The 16,640-nt window shown below is 48.8% G+C and overlaps 1 protein-coding gene across 1 annotated transcript in view; it reads left to right on the top strand.

Annotated features, from left to right (window-relative positions):
* Positions 1 to 16,640, top strand: part of LOC141975284 (gametocyte-specific factor 1-like) — a 67,568-nt gene that overhangs the window by 37,061 nt on the left and 13,867 nt on the right. The window contains exons 2-3 of the mRNA XM_074935580.1: positions 12,452 to 12,552; positions 15,717 to 15,843. Coding sequence (XP_074791681.1) covers positions 12,452 to 12,552; positions 15,717 to 15,843 — 228 coding nt within the window. The remainder of the gene's footprint in view (positions 1 to 12,451; positions 12,553 to 15,716; positions 15,844 to 16,640) is intronic.

The raw sequence follows: 16,640 nt of genomic DNA, 5'->3' as shown, positions 1-16,640 counted from the left end.
TAGACAATATTTCCTCCAGGGCCGATTGGATGCACCCGTGCTGCCTACAGGGGGCACTGCCGCTGCATGGGGGTATCACCCACCCGCACCTCCTGCCTCCCACTGTCCCACCCCAAATCACCCCCTGGCCCCTCCACCCATGCACTGTGTACAGCTTGCAGTTACTGTAAACCTCCCTGCTACCCCCACTGCCTCCCCCCAGCCCTGCTGTAAGCCCCCCAAGTCACCCCGCTCTGCCCCAAACAATCTCCCTCCAGCAGGGTCTGCATGCAGGTCTCTGCAGGATGAGCTCTTCTGCAAGCCTGGTGCAGCTTCACCTGTCCCTGGGTCCCAGCTCCGCCCTAGTCATGATCCCCCCAATCCAGGCCCAAAGGTCTTGGGGGCCCTGGCACAGCTGACACTGGGAGCTTATGCTCAAATAAATTGGTTAGTCTCTAAGGTGCCACAAGTACTTCTTTTCTTTTTCCTAACCCAAATGTATCCCATTGGCTACAGGGAGTTCCAAGCTGGGACAAGTTCACCTTGATGTCTTTCTCCAGCAGGCAGATGGTTGCAGAATCTCTCCTGGGTTGCAGAATCGCTCCTAGCCAGGGCTGGCTTTGATGCAGCAGCCTGGGGACGGTGCCCCATCCTAGCTGGGCAGGGCTCATGCCCTCCTTGCCTGGCCAATCCCATCGGGCTCCCCTTGAATATGTCCAGGACGCGATGGCTGCAGCCCTGCAGCCGCTGTACAACCATGGGCACAGTAGGCCTGTGTGTGGGTGTTCGTCTGGCTCCAGGGCTGGGGAGGGAGGAGGAGACCCGGGAAAGAGCAGCAGCAAGCCGTTCGCTGAGTAGACAGGACTGGGCTGGCAGCTCCAGGTGCGTTCCCAGCTCCGCAGAGAGGGACGTCAAGGCTGGCTGGACTGGGTCTGCGCTTCCCTCCGAGCCAGGCTCCGGGCAAAGCGTTGGTGACTGGGAGACCCAGCGTGTGTGTGATTACCCCAAACCTTCCTGCAGGCACCGGGGGACCGGGTGGCACCTGGAAAGACCGTGGAGGTGTTTCCTTTGGGCCAGCTTCAGCCTGGCCAGGCTCCAAGCTCAGCGCTCCCCTGCCAGCCTCGTGAAGGGTCCTGGAGGAGTCAGAACACAGGGCAGGGGAGGAGAACGTAACCCTGCCGTGGGGCTGGGGCTGCTTTGCAGCCGAGGGCGATGGGGGGCTGCGTGGGTGCTCCCGCATGGGCACTGCTGCCCGCCAGGGGACGGACGGCTGGGCCCGCACAAGGGGGCCTGTGTTTATACCTGGCGCAGACACAAGCGCTAGCGCCGCACAGCAGCTCGTGAGGATCTGACGGGCTCCATCCCCAGCTGCGCCCTGACGTGGCCCAGCTCTGTGCCTCAGTTTCCCCCTCTGTAGAATGGGAGGATAGCGACACCAACCCTCCGGCTGTCCCGCTGCAGGACTGGGCCCTTGGTGGCATGGTTCTGGAGGATAGCTTCATGCAGCCAGGGAAGGCTGGCATCAAGCTGTCTGTGTTTTCAAAGGCCCTCCAGCTCCCTCCCCTCCCCCTGCACTCTGGTGCGGATTACAGGGATCCCGGGGCGGTTTTTTATTGGGAACGCTTCCCAGCTGCTGCTCCAGGCCCAGAACACGGTGTGTTCCCTTTTAAACCTCGCACTATATCTGTTAGCCTTTTACAAGGCCAAGACAAGAGCTGGGGACGCAGCCAGGGCTGGAGCTCTTCTCCATGTTCCTTTCCCGGTGTGCCAACCAGACGGCTGCACCGTGTCACCGCCAGCAAGTTCCTTTCCCTTAACGCTCAGTGGAAACCCTTCCTGCTGCCACTTGCCAGCCACGCCAGCGTCACACCCACAGACCCTGGTCGTCGGCGGGTGGGGATCAAACCTGGGGCCTCTGGTGCTTAGTGCATGAGCCTCTATTGCATGAGCTAAAAGCCCCCTGGCTGGTAGCGACGGCTGCAGAGCAGACTCATCTCTCTCTCTCGAATGTTCTTGGTGCCACTGGATGGGACACAACACTACACCCAGAAGATACGTGGGTTACATCAGCTGGCGGAGGAGTAACTTCATATCGAGCTTCAGATCCCCATCTTGGGCTTTGATTGATTGGGGAGGGGAGTCCCCAGGCATGCTGGGGTGGCTGGGAGGAAATCGAAAGGAGCTGTTTGTGCTGAATTGCCCCCCCCCGTCACCCCACATTGTCCATCACAAACCCCGGGGCAGCAGCAGCTTCCAGTACACTGGGCTCCCCACAGCTCCCATCGGGGCAGACCTCGGCTGGGGCAGTTTCTCCCAGCCCTGTTCAGGGGCACAGCACATTCTCCAGCCCCGTTCCTGGAGCCGTGGTCACTGACACGAGCAGTGGATCTGCCCCAGTGACTTCAGTGCAGCTGTGGGACTCAGCGCTGCAGAACAGGAGGCCCTAGGTCACTAGCAGCTGAAGCGCCAGGATGAGAACCCTGGGCCCTAAAGCCTCCCTGTATGACGTCCCCAACCGCTCTCCAGAGGAGAACGCTTGCCCTGGCTCTGGGACTAGGGCTTTTAATCCGCTCCGGGTGGCTCCGTTCCCCAGTGGCGCAGGCTCGTTCCTACCAGAGGGGTCTATTGCAGTCTCTGTTTGCCTCCCGTTAACAGCAGGCAGGAGGGAGGGAGAAGCTAGGAATTGCACACCCGCCCCTCAAGGCAGGTCAGTCTTTCCCAGAGGCTTGGGGAGTGGCTCTGCTTTCACTTTGGCCTGTTCACTCCATCTGACGCTGTTGTGGGCCGGATGTTAACCAAGCTGGCTGGGTTTCAGCCCAACACTCATTGCAGGGCCTCTTGCCGAGGCATCAAGTCCCAGGGTTAAACAGGGCACCCTGGGGCTCCCAGCTCCCTGCACAAACAGCAAAATCTCATACCCAGTGTGATAAAGTGGGACTATTCTTAATGTTTCCTCTGAATAGTGTGGGGGTGCCTCAGTTTTCCCTATGCAGTACTTAAGGATCTAGGTGGTGGGGTAAGGGTGTATGATCATTGCAGAGCCCTAGAGGGCAGGTGTGTGCAGGAGTCTGGACACAGAGAAGGGTCAACGCCCTGTTTCCTGGCGACGGATGGCCTGGCCCTTCCCCCCTGCGAGGTGAGAGCTAAAGGGTTGGAGAACAAAGGAATCAGGTGGCCTCCTGGCCTGGGAAAGGGACAAAGCCCAGAAGAGGAGGGGCTGGAGGGAGTTTCAGTTTTGGGGCTGGCTGGAGACATGGAGTGAAGGGCAGACGTGGTTGTCTGGCTCACTGCCCCCCAAAATGGACCCAGCTGAGGCGTCCTGTTCTCTGCACCTACAAGCTCTGTTTTAGACCGTGTTCTTGTCGTCTAATAAACCTCTGTTTTACTGGCTGGCTGAGAGTCATGTCTGATTGCGAAGTTGGCTTCCCCAGGACCCCGCCTGGGCGGACTCGTTGTGGGAAGTGCACGGAGGGGCAGAGGATGCGGAATGCTCCGAGGTCAGACCCAGGAAGGTGGAAGCTGTGTGAGCTGTGTGTCCTGAAGACAGGCTGCTCACAGAAAGGAGACTTCCCCAGTGTCCTGACTGGCTTCATGGGGAGCAGTTCCAGAGCATCGCCCAGGGACTCCGTGACAACTGGTGGCAGAGGTGGGATCTACTGCACCCCGTGGACGGCACTTCCTGCAGTAAGTGACTGGGGAGCAGTAAAACGAAGGGGGATTGACGGGGACCAGGCGTGCTCCTGCCCCTCAGCTGCTATCCCAGCCTGCACCGCTCCACCTCTGACCCACGTTCCCAGCACGCATTGCTCCTGCCCCATAGCTGCTGTCCCAGCCTACACCGCTCTACCTCTGACCCACGTTCCCAGCACGCACTGCTCCTGCCCCTCAGCTGCTGTCCCAGCCTGCCCCGCTCCACCTCTGACCCACGTTCCCAGCATGCACTGCTCCTGCCCTCAGCTGCTGTCCCAGCCTGCACTGCTCCACCTCTGACCCACGTTCCCAGCATGCACTGCTCTACCATCCAGGCTGCGCTCCATCCCCTGCCACCACTGCTGTCCCAGCCTGCACCATGGCCCCTTAGCCGCACTCCCCCATTCACACCGCCCTCCCAACACGGCCTGCTCCAATCCAAGCCCGACCCTGGGGGGCACCAGCTAACCCCTGCGCCGAGTGCCCAGGCCCCTCCTGCCCCGCCCCTTCCGCGGGCGGGCTGACTTGAGCAGCCTCGCTGGGGTGCCCGAGGGGAGGGGGGGTTGGAGCCTCGCTGTGGTGCCTGAAGGGGGGCGGCGGTTGGAGCCTCGCTGGGGTGCCCGAGGGGAGGGGGGGGTTGGAGCCTCGCTGTGGTCTCACGGCGCAGGACGCGGGAGCTTCGCGGTGCCTGCTCCGGAGCTCCAGGAGCCGCCTTCGCACTGAGACCACGCGCCTCCGGTTCGGCGCAAAGTAACGCCTCCTGCTGGGTTCCCCTCCCCTCCCCCGGGCCGGTAACCTATTCCCTCTTCCCTCCCCCCGGCCGGGTAGCCCTTCCCCCTCCCTCCCCCTTCCCCTTTCCCCGGCTGGGCCGGCGGGGTAGCAAACATATTTTCTGATGGGCAACCAAATCTGAGATTCAGGTTGTCTCTAGACTGTGCAGTCCTTTAAATTCTGTCTTATTTAGACTTATAATCTTGGAGGGAAGGATTTTTTTTAGAGGACTGATGCATTCAAATTGTATGAATTGCAGTGAAGACAGGAGAGAATCTAACTCTTTGCGTTTTTTGTTTGTTTGTTTGTTTTAACTAAAACATCAGGAACCAAGTTCTTCATACAGATCATGAGCCACAAGGTAGGTGTAAAAGTGTTGACCTCTCAGGCAGGTGGAGGGGCTCAGGATGGAGTATTACTTTAAGTGTGTATAAGAAAAGATAACTGAGCTGCCCAAATACATGGCTTAATTTTTCTTGGGAACTGGTTCTTTGAATCCTCTTAAATGTATTGGGAAAAGAGGAAGTTTCAGACAAAAATCTGTGGATTTTAGCATCTTGGAGGAAACCTTTTCTCTGTGGAGCACAAGAATACGTGGTTCCCGGTACCCTACATTATACGTGGGCCCCCAAGAATAAGCTTGTATCCTATGCCTGCACAGCGTAGCTGTAAAGTCTACCACTTGCTGTAGTGCAGTTGATCTTTGACACTTAATAGCTGTGATGGATAAATTGAAATGACTTTAAAGTTATTTCCAGTGCCTGGAAGTTGAAGCTAGAAAAATGCAGAATGGAAATAAGGTTTATTTTTAACAGTGAGGATAATTAACCATTGGAAAAATTACCAACTGTTGTAGATTCTCCATCAAATTTTCGAAAGACATCCAATTTTGATTTCAAAAAGATCTGCTCTAGGTCAAATGGGAATTAATTCATGGCAGTCCTATGCCTTGTGTTCTACAGAAGGTCAGCCTAGATCAGTAGTTTTCAACTTTTTTTCATTTGAGGACTCCTAAAAAATTTTGAATGGAGGTGCAGGACCCCTTTGGAAATCCTAGACATAATCTGTGGACCCCCAGGGGTCTGCGGGTGGCAGGTTAAAAACCACTCCTAGATTATCATAATTGTCTCTTCTGGCCTTAGAAATCTGTGAATCTCCTCATTTTTCGTCTGTAGGGTTGATATTTTTAGGAGGAGAGTGACACTCAGAGACTGGCTCAAAGCGTCCTCCAACAAAGCTTCAGTTCTTTCAGCATCAGTCAAATGGATTTAGAAGGCTACTATGGTAAGTGTTTCTTTGCTGGCTTCTAATATTCATGCAGGGAACTGGACTAGATGACCTCTCGAGGTCCCTTACAGTCCTACAATTCTATATTTCTATTCATGGTTCCTGCAAAGATACAATGAGAGACAGCTTAGATCTTTGAAAGTATGAAAGTATCTTAAACTTGGTTAAAGGAGGGAGTGGAGTAACTTTCTGCTATAGGCACTAAGTTTGGTGAATATATGCCTCTGTGTATTAGAGCAGCAGTTCACAACTTCTTTCATTCTGGGACCCAAAACCAGGTGCAGTGGTGGTCTTGCAATTCAAAACCACACAAACTTTAGAGGCAATAAAGGATGATGTGGGTCAATATCACAGCAAGAAACAATACCTAGGTTTTGCAAGGTGGGTGTGAGACTGGCTGGATAATATGTAGTTGTTGGGTCGGGGACTGGGTGTTCTGAGACAAATGCTTCTAGGCAGTGTATTGGGTGCAGATACTCTACATCATGCCCCAACCTTTGTGAGCCAGGAAGGCTGGAGTGGGGGCGTAACTGCAGCTGTGTGTGGTTCGTTTTATTTATTTAGTGTATGCAATCCGGCCAAGTCGCAGCGTTCTTATCAGTGATGTTCAAGGCATGAAGACCTCCAGGAAGTTGCCATTTTGCAGTCCTCCACAGTGTGCATCATGGTTTGTGGGTTCCCACATTGACCTAGTGGACTATGTCCCCCAGCTGCAGCATGTCTGTGGTGTGGAGAAATGGATGATCCAACTAGCAGATCAAATTTGCTGTGTGGGGTACAAACTGGTTATAAAGCTACAGTCATGTCTTGTGCAGCCTGGGCCTAAATTAATTTCCTGGGGATCATCCCAGTGAAGTGACTCTTCTTATTAAGGCCCTGTCCTTGCCATAATTCATAATTTACTTTATTACCAGTTGCTGGCTCCAAAATGCATTTTCCTACAGACGCAACATGATAAATATCCTGTTAGTACTAGGGCTGTCAAGCAATTAAAAAATGTAATTGCGCACTTAAAAATAATAGAATACCATTTAAATATTTGTGGATGTTTTCTACATTTTCAAATATATTTATTTCAATTACAACACAGAATACAAAGTGTACAGTGCTCACTTATATTTATTTTTTATTACAAATATTTATAGTGTACAAAAAAACAAAAGAAATAGTGTTTTTCACTTGACCTAATACAAGTAATATAGTGCAATCTCTTTATCATGAAAGTTGAACTCGCAAATATAGAAATATGTACAAAAAAATTGCATTCTCAAACAAAACAATGTAAAACTTTAGAGCCTACAAGTACACTCAGTCTTACTTCTTGTTCAGCCAATTGCTAAGACAAACAAGTTTGTTTACATTTGCAGGAGATAATGTGTCCATGCTGATGATGAGTTCTGCTCAATAATGATCCAAAGCAGTGTGGCCCAACACATGTTCACTTTCATCATCTGAGTTAGATGCCACCAGCAGAAGGTTGATTTTCTCTTTTAGTGGTTTGGATCTGTAGTTTCCACATTGGAGTATTGCTCTTTTAAGACTTCTGAAAGAATGCTCCACACCTCGACCCTCTCAGATTTTGGAAGGCACTTCAGATTCTTAAACCTTGGGTCGAGTACTGTAGCTATCTTTAGAAATCTCAGATTGGTACCTTCTTTGCCTTTGGTCAGATCTACAGTGAAAGTGTTCTTAAAATGAACAACATGTGCTGGGTCATCATCCGTGACTGCTATAACAGGAAATCTGTGGCAGTGTGCGGGTGAAACAGCGCAGGGGGTGCACCGCTCTCCCCCAAGGAGTTCAGTCACACATTATTTAACCCATTATTTTTTTTACCAAGTGTCATCCGCATGGAAGCACGTCCTCTGGAACGGTGGCCGAGGCATGAAGGGGCATACGAATGTTCAGCATCTCTGGCATGTAAATACCTTGCAATGCCGGCTACAAAAGTGCCATACAAAGGCCTGTTCTCACTTTCAGGTGACATTGTGAATAAGAAGTGGGCAGCATATCTCCCATAAATGTCAACAGACTTGTTTCTCTCAGTGATTGACTGAAGAAGTAGTAGGAGTGAGTAGACTTGTAAGGTCTAAAGTTTTACATTGGTTTGTTTTTGGGTGCAGTTATGTAACAAAAAAATCTATATTTGTAAGTTGCACTTTCACGATAAAGAGATTGCACTTCATGTACTTGTATGAGGTGAATTGAAAAATGCGATTTCTTTTGTTTATCATTTTTACAGTGCAAATATTTGTAATAAATAGAATAGAGTGAGCACTGTACCTTTTGTATTCTGTGTTGTAACTGAAATCAATATATTTGAAAATGTAGAAAACATCCGAAAATGTTTAATACACACACACACAATGGAATACCAATTGAAATGTAACTGTGCGATTCATTTTTTTAATAATTTTTTTTGAGTGAATCGCGTGAGTTAACTGTGATTAATCGACAGCCCTAATTAGTACCATGGTCGGGTAAGGGTGCTGCCCTCTCCAGAGGCCTAGCCAGGTATATGGTGTTGGTTTGAGGCATTGGGGACTTTTTCCCCCCATAGTAGTTCATGGATGCACGGGCTTGGTGCTCTGGAACCATTGAATGAAGTTCAGGGCTTGTCTACGCTTCCGCTTAAGTTGTTGTCACTTATGTCAGTCACGGATATGAAAAAGCCACCCCCCTGAGCTGTCCGCATCAGCACTAAGTCAGTGGGACACACTCTCATTCTGTCATAGCTTCCACCTTTCGCTGAGGTGGAGTAATTATGCTGACAGGAAAGCGCTCTCTGGTCTTCATAGTGTGTTTACACTACTGCCCTACATTAGCGCAGCTGCAGTGAGTCTGGTGAAGACTAGCCCCCAGACCAGGACCCTCTTCCAGTGTGACTACCCCTTGGGGCACACTCTCACTAGGACAAGCCTCCTGGGCTTCAGCTCCTCCTTGGTCTGACCTCGGAGCATTCAGCATCCCTGTCGCACACCATAAGCTCCCTGCAGTGAGCCACCTGAATAGGACACCTGGGGAAACCTTACACGCCTTCCAAAGGGGCCATGCACCCCCGACTTCAGCAGTCAGGAGTGACTCTCAGCCAGTGGTGTAAAACAGAAGGGTTTATTAGTCGTCTGGAACACAGCATAGAGCAGAATCTTGTTAGCACAGAAAGCAGAAAGTTACAGCAAAGTTCAACTTGAGGAGACCCAGAACCATGGGTGTCTCCTCCTGAGTCCCAAACCAGGAGTCTGACTAGCTGTCAAGGTTCCTCCCCCACTCTGAACTCTAGGGTACAGATGTGGGGACCTGCATGAAAACCTCCTAAGCTTACTTTTATCAGCTTAGGTTAAAACTTCCCCAAGGTACAAATTAATTTTATCCTTTGCCCTTGGAATATCCACTGCCACCACCAAACTCTAACTGGGTTTACTGGGAAACGTAGTTTGGACACGTCTTTCCCCCCAAAATCCTCCCAACCCTTGCACCCCACTTCCTGGGAAGGGTTTGGTAAAAATCCTCACCAATTTGCATAAGTGACCACAGACCCAAACCCTTGGATCTGAGAACAATGAAAAAGCATTCAGTTTTCTTACAAGAAGACTTTTAATAGAAGTAAAGAAATCCCCTCTGTAAAATCAGGATGGTAGATACCTTACAGGGTAATTAGATTCAAAACATAGAGAATCCCTCTAGGCAAAACCTTAAGTTACAAAAAAGACACACAGACAGGAATATTCATTCTATTCAGCACAGTTCTTTTCTCAGCCATTTAAAGAAATCATAATCTAACACATACCTAGCTAGATTACTTACTAAAAGTTCTAAGACTCCATTCCTGTTCTATCCCCGGCAAAAGCAGCATACAGACAGACACAGACCCTTTGTTTCTCTCCCTCCTCCCAGCTTTTGAAAGTATCTTGTCTCCTCATTGGTCATTTTGGTCAGGTGCCAGCGAGGTTCCCTTTAGCTTCCTAACCCTTTACAGGTGAGAGGATTTTTCCTCTGGCCAGGAGGGATTTTAAAGGGGTTTACCCTTCCCTTTATATTTATGAAACCAGCCTCCAGCAGTCCACCTACAGTCACACCCAGTTGCCCCTCCTCCATCTTGTATGCTGTTCCCCAGGCAAACTGGTCACCTGGCCTCCACCTCCCTTTGTTCTCCAATTCCTCCAACTGGCTCTTGCAGAGGATGGGCCCCGGCAATCAGTTGCCAGGATACAACTATTGTCTGGGCCCAGGGAGCTAGACGGCACTTGCACCTTCCCTCTCGGGGTATCTGCAAAGGTCACACACCCTTATCCCCCCACCTAGATACTTGTGCAACACATAGGGAAAACTGAGGCGCGCACAGTATTCATACAAACACCAGGACATTTTCCACTTCGTCACAAGTAGCCATTTGTCCTAAGTACCTGTGTCAGTCTTTCTCAATGGCCTGTCCCTCAGATCCCCCTGACACTGTTTAGAAAGGCTGCAAGCTTTGGATTCACCAAGGGCAAGTGATGCCTGACCAACCTGATGGCCTTCCAAGATGAGATAACTGGTTCTGTGGATATGGGGAAAGCAGTGCATGTGATATATCTTGACTTTAGCAAAACTTTTGATACCATCTCCCACAGTATTGTTGCCAGCAAGTTAAAGTAGTGTGGATTGGATGAATGGACTATAAGGTGGATAGAAAGCTGGCTAGATTGTCGGGCTCAACGGGTAGTGATCAATGGCTCCATGTCTAGTTGGCAGCTGGTATCAAGCAGAGTGCCCCAGGGGTCAGTCCTGGGGCTGGTTTTGTTCAACATCTTTATTAATGGTCTGGATGATGGGATTAATTGCACCCTCAGCAAGTTTGCAGATGACACTAAACTGGGAGGAGAAGTAGATACGCTGGAAGGTAGGGAAGGGTCCAGAGTGACCTAGACAAATTGGAGGATTGGGCCAAAAGAAATCTGATAAGGTTCAACAAGGACAAGTGCAGAGTTCTGCACTTAGGAAGGAAGGAAGGAAATCCCATGCACTGCTACAGACTGGGGACCGACTGGCTAAGCAGCAGTTCTGCAGAAAAGGACCTGAGGATTACAGTGGATGAGAAGCTGGATATGAGTTAGCAGTGTGCCCTTGTTGCCAAGAAGGCCAATGGTATAATGGGCTGTATTAGTAGGAGCATTGCCAGCAGATCGAGGGAAGTGGTTATTCCCCTCCATTTGGCACTGGTGAGGCCACACCTCGAGTGTTGCGTCCAGTTTTGGTCCCCCCACTACAGAAGGGATGTGGACAAATTGGAGGGAGTCCAGCGGAGGGCAACGAAAATTATTAAGGAGCTGGGGCACATGACTTACAAGGAGAGGCTGAGGGAACTGGGGTTATTTAATCTGCAGAAGTGAAGAGTGAGGGGGAATTTGATAGCAGCCTTTAACTACCTGAAGGGGGGTTCCAAAGAGGATAGAGCAAGGCTGTTTTCAGTGGTGGCAGATGACAGAACAAGAAGCAAAGGTCTCAAGTTGCAGTGCGGGAGGTCTAGGTTGGATATTAGCAAACACTATTTCACTAGGAGGGTGGTGAAACACTGGAATGGGTTACCTAGGGAGATGGTGGAAACTCCATCCTTAGAGGTTTTCAAGGCCCGGCTTGACAAAGCCTTGGCTTGGATGATTTAGTTGATGTTGGTCTTGCTTTGAGCAGGGGTTGGACTAGATGACCTCCTGAGGTCCCTTCCAACCCTGATATTCTATGATTCTAAGCTAGTCCCTGGTATCAAAAAGGTTGAAAAACACTGATTTATGTAATCAATCTGGCCCGTCCCCCTTACTTCCAGCTATCTAGAAAACCTCCCACAGTCCGTTGGCCCATGTTCCTTTCTGTGCATGCCCTCTGTACACTGATACAAACGCGGATAAATAGCATGGAAGGCGTGAGGGGAGACACATTTGTGATGGCAAGAAAGCTGCTGCATGAACACAAACTGAATCCTGAAGAAGAGGTGTATGTATGCTTGAAAGCTTGTGTCTCTCACTATCAGAAGTTGGTCCTCCCCTACCTTGTCCCTTCTGTGTAACTGTTAAGTGATTAAGGTGACTCATGCCTGTCTCTGGGTCATAGTATGGACTAGGAGGGAACATTTTCAAAAAGTGCCTGTGACTTAGGCCCTCACTATGTTCAGTGAGTGTTGGGCTCTTAAGCACCTGCCAGCCTCTGCACTTTACAGGACCAAGGGCACTGTAGTGCAAATTGCATCCTTAACTCCAGACATGTTTGTTTTAGTTTGATTTTTTTCTTAATCCAGCAGAGATGGCCTTGGAGTATGAAGGTAAATGCAAAAGGATTTACTTCAGAATGCCGTGCTTCTGCCAATCCTTAGCATGTCACTACTGCACAACTAGCTAATTTGGTAGCTTCAAGGGTTTTTATAGTAATGTTTATTTCTAGCTCACTGTTCTGCATAAGTATAGTCATTAATATGTACTGGCCACTCTGCACTACTGATTGCCCTTTCCTCATTTTTAATTTAATATTCTACTCACCCAAAATCCGAAGTGAATTTGGTTGGGTACACACAGTGAGTGCCAACTTAGCAGTTTAGCATTTTTGTCTCGGCTATTAAAAATTGATGGCTTAACCCTGTTAGAGGGCTGCTCCAGTACCTAGTATGTTTCCACTCTTGTTAATTGTGTTGATGATGAACTTAGATCTTGTTTTACAGAATGTTTTTTCTTTTGTCTTTTTATTCCTTCGCTTCCAGTTGATGCTTTGGATCCAGAGAGGTTAATACAATGTCCCTATGATAAATATCATCAAATCAGGGCCTGTCGGTTTCCCTATCGTCTTATAAAGTGCAGGAAGGTAGGATGGGATGTTAAGGCTCTAATGCACTTGGGAAATCATATTTTTGTAAATGCTAATGCATGGTGAGCTCAGTATGCTGTGCTGCCTTTTGCTAGAAGGATGCATTCACTTGCTATTAGGCTGGAAGAAGCCGTCTTTATTTCATATTTATATCGCTCATCCATTTACCACTTCGTAAAAGCATCCAGTTCATATTTAGTAATGCACTTCAGATCAGTGCATTTACCCTGAAGAAAGGCGAAACAGGTTCTTCAGAATACCTAGCTCAGTGATGGGATCCTATTCTCTTCCAACAGTTCACTCATGGGACCAGGGTATTTACTTCCCACTTCAGGCCATGGAGCAAATGCAGCCAGTGTTATATGGATGCCTTCTGGCTGGCCAAAGCAGAAGTGATCTGATGTTGCAGTTAATTCTTTACTTTGCAATCAGAGCAGGAGAGCTGCTAAGCCATCTTTTTTTTTTATATTGCTAATAACTCTATTCAGTGTACATCTGTCTGAAATTCCCTCTTCTCAGTCTTCTATCCTGGGCGAGAATGCTGTATATTTAAGAGGAGAATCTGCTCCTTTCTTTTGTCCTCTCAGTCTAGTATCTTATTTTAAGCTCTCCAGTGCTAGTGTATATTAGTTGTACTGGTATAAGCGCACTTATACCGGTATAACTGCATCCACGTGTAAAGATGATGTCCTGGTCTGATTGTATTGGTGAGGAATCACACCCCTAGCCAACATAGCTCTAGTAATATAAAAGCCATGCAGAGCAAGCCTGAGCAGTGGGTTCTTCCTCTTTGTATTCTTGCTCTTTTCTAAGGGTAAAGGCTCTTCATTCAGTGGGGGCCAGTAGTGCTCTTCTATGTCCACACTAGTTTACCTATCCTGGCAAAATGCTCCCAATATAGATGTGGCCTCAGCTGGAACATTGAGTAACTTCCCTCCTGTTTCAGGAGGGTTAAATTAACTGCGAAGACTTAAGCTCTAGCGCAGGCAGAGACTTATCATAGAATATCAGGGTTGGAAGGGACCTCAGGAGGTCATCTAGTCCAACCCCCTGCTCAAAGCAGGACCAATCCCCAACTAAATCATCCCAGCCAGGGCTTTGTCAAGCCTGACCTTAAAAACTTCTAAGGAAGGAGATTCCACCACCTCCCTAGGTAACCCATTCCAGTGCTTCACCACCCTCCTAGTGAAAAAGTTTTTCCTAATATCCAACCTAAACCTCCCCCACTGCAACTTGAGACCATTACTCCTCGTTCGGTCATCTGGTACCACTGAGAACAGTCTAGATCCATCCTCTTTGGAACCCCCTTTCAGGTAGTTGAAAGCAGCTATCAAATCCCCCCCTCCTTCTTCTCTTCCGCAGACTAAACAATCCCTGTTCCCTCAGTTTCTCCTCATAAGTCATGTGTTCCAGTCCCCTAATCATTCTTGTTGCCCTCCGCTGGACGTTTTCCAATTTTTTCACATCCTTCTTGTAGAGTGGGGCCCAAAACTGGACACAGTACTCCAGATGAGGCCTCACCAATGTCGAGTAGAGGGGAACGATCACGTCCCTAGCTCTGCTGGCAATACCCCTACTTATACATCCCAAAATGCCATTGGCCTTGGCAACAAGGGCACACTGTTGACTCATATCCAGCTTCTCGTCCACTGTCACCCCTAGGTTCTTTTCTGCAGAACTGTAGCCGAGCCTTTCGGTCCCTAGTCTGCAGCGGTGCATGGGATTCTTCCCTCCGAAGTGCAGGACTCTGCACTTGTCCTTGTTAAAGCTCATCAGATTTCTTTTGGCCCAATCCTCCAACTTGTCTAGGTCCCTCTGTATCCTATCCCTACCCTCCAGCCTATCTACTTCTCCTCCCAGTTTAGTGTCATCTGCAAACTTGCTGAGGGTGCAATCCACGCCATCCTCCAGATCATTAATGAAGATACTGAACAAAACCAGCCCCAGGACCGACCCTTGGGGCACTCCACTTGATACTGGCTGCCAACTAGACATGGAGCCATTGATCGCTACCCACTGAGCCCGACAATCTAACCAGCTTTCTATCCACCTTATAGTTCATTCATCCAGCCCATACTTCTTTAACTTGCTGGCAAGAATACTGTGGGAGACCATGTCAAAAGCTTTGCTAAAGTCAAGGAATAACACGTCCACTGCTTTTCCTTCATCCACAGAACCAGTTATCTTGTCATAGAAGGCAATTAGATTAGTCAGGCATGACTTGCCCTTGGTGAATCCATGCTGACTGTTCCTGATCACTTTCCTCTCCTCTAAGTGCTTCAGAATTGATTCCTTGAGGACCTGCTCCATGATTTTTCCAGGGACTGAGGTGAGGCTGACTGGCCTGTAGTTCCCTGGATCCTCCTTCTTTCCTTTTTTAAAGATGGGCACTACATTAGCCTTTTTCCAGTCATCCGGGACCTCCCCCGATCGCCATGAGTTTTCAAAGAGAATGGCCAATGGCTCTGCAGTCGTATCCGCCAACTCCTTTAGCATTCTCGGATGCAGCACATCCAGCCCCATGGACTTGTGCTCGTCCAGCTTTTCTAAATAGTCCCGAACCACTTCTTTCTCCACAGAGGGCTGGTCACCTCCTCCGCACGCTGTGCTGCCCAGTGCAGTAGTCTGGGAGCTGACCTTGTTCGTGAAGACAGAGGCAAAAAAAGTACATTAGCTTTTTCCACATCCTCTGTCACTAGGTTGCCTCCATCATTCACACTTTCCTTGACTTTCTTCTTGTTCTCTAGTTTGTCGCTTACTTAATTTAAAAATAAAGTGGCTGAATTATTTAGGGTTTCAAAGCACTTACTCCCCAGGTCGGCTTCTTAGGGCAATTTCATCTGTGCATTGAACCATGCCAGTGCTGACACTGCAACAGTTTCACTGTGCTTGTTCTGGGGCTGATCTTCAGTCAGATAAATTCAGGGCGTAGTTTAAATGTAAAAATAAACAAACATAGGCTGTATCATAAAGGATGCATATGCTTTGCTGTTTTTCCACTGCTTTTGTGCTCAGGACCTGAACTAAGTTTGATTTTCCTTGTTTTAATTTTTTCAACCTATTTCAGGATGCAGATTGCACAAACCCTTCACTGGTGATTAGAAAACACAAGGGTTTGGGTGAATTCAGTGAGATAGCACATGCTTTTTCTGTTTCTCTAGAACCACCCTGAAATTGCAAAGCAGCTAGCCACATGCCCCTTTAATGCCCGCCATCAGGTTCCCCGAGCTGAGATCAGCCGTCATATATCAAGCTGTGATGACAAAAGCTGCATTGAGGAAGACATTGGTGAGAAAATAGTAGACTCCTTTGGCTCTGTAAACTCACTTTGGGAACTCTTGGGCTAACGGAGTTCTAACGTAACTTTTGCTGTTAATGTTAGATTGTTTTAATGCTCTATTATTCCATAAGCAACCCTTTACCTGTAGTGCTTCATGATCCTGAAGTAGCAGGAGTCCTTGAAGGCTTGAGTTTCATTCATTCTGTGTCCATGCAAATTCTCCTAAGCATCTGAGAGGCAACTGGCTTGCATTACATGTGTTATCTGCCAGAGATTTTAGCATTAAAATGGGAACTGTGCATTATGCCATAAACTGTGTGTGTTGAATGAGATCTAGTTGGGAATCTGGATGGCTTAGAGAGGAAAGATAGTGGCCATGAGAGAGGTGGGTCTCCAGTGCAGATCTGACCTGATAGTGACCAAAAATCTTTATAGCCTGTCTAGTGGCATATGTGAAATAAATTGGTCTCAGTCCAGTTCTTAATGGACAAGTGTCTAGATCATAACAATCCTCCCTTCTGTTACATCCTACTTGACTATCTTAGCAGAAAAGCCATGACTGAGCCAGGGAGGCTGAATAACTTTCCCAACAGGAGTTGGGTTCCTCCAGTTCAGAGTGGGGCAAGTTGGGGAGGGGACTATGGAGAAGCTTCCCTACCACTGCCCATGCTGTCTGCTCTGTGATGAGGAGTTCACTATCCAGGTCTGTCAGCCCAGCACCTAAATCACTTGGTTATGTGGGTCGTGTTCCAGTTCTTCCCCCCACTGATATCTATATGGCTATCACTACACTGGAAAACGTACC

The sequence above is a fragment of the Natator depressus genome, chromosome 20 (genome assembly GCF_965152275.1).
Source record: "Natator depressus isolate rNatDep1 chromosome 20, rNatDep2.hap1, whole genome shotgun sequence".
Classification (NCBI taxonomy): domain Eukaryota; kingdom Metazoa; phylum Chordata; order Testudines; family Cheloniidae; genus Natator; species Natator depressus.
The sequence above is the reverse complement of the archived record's forward strand: the minus strand, read 5'-3'. Positions and strand labels throughout refer to the sequence as shown.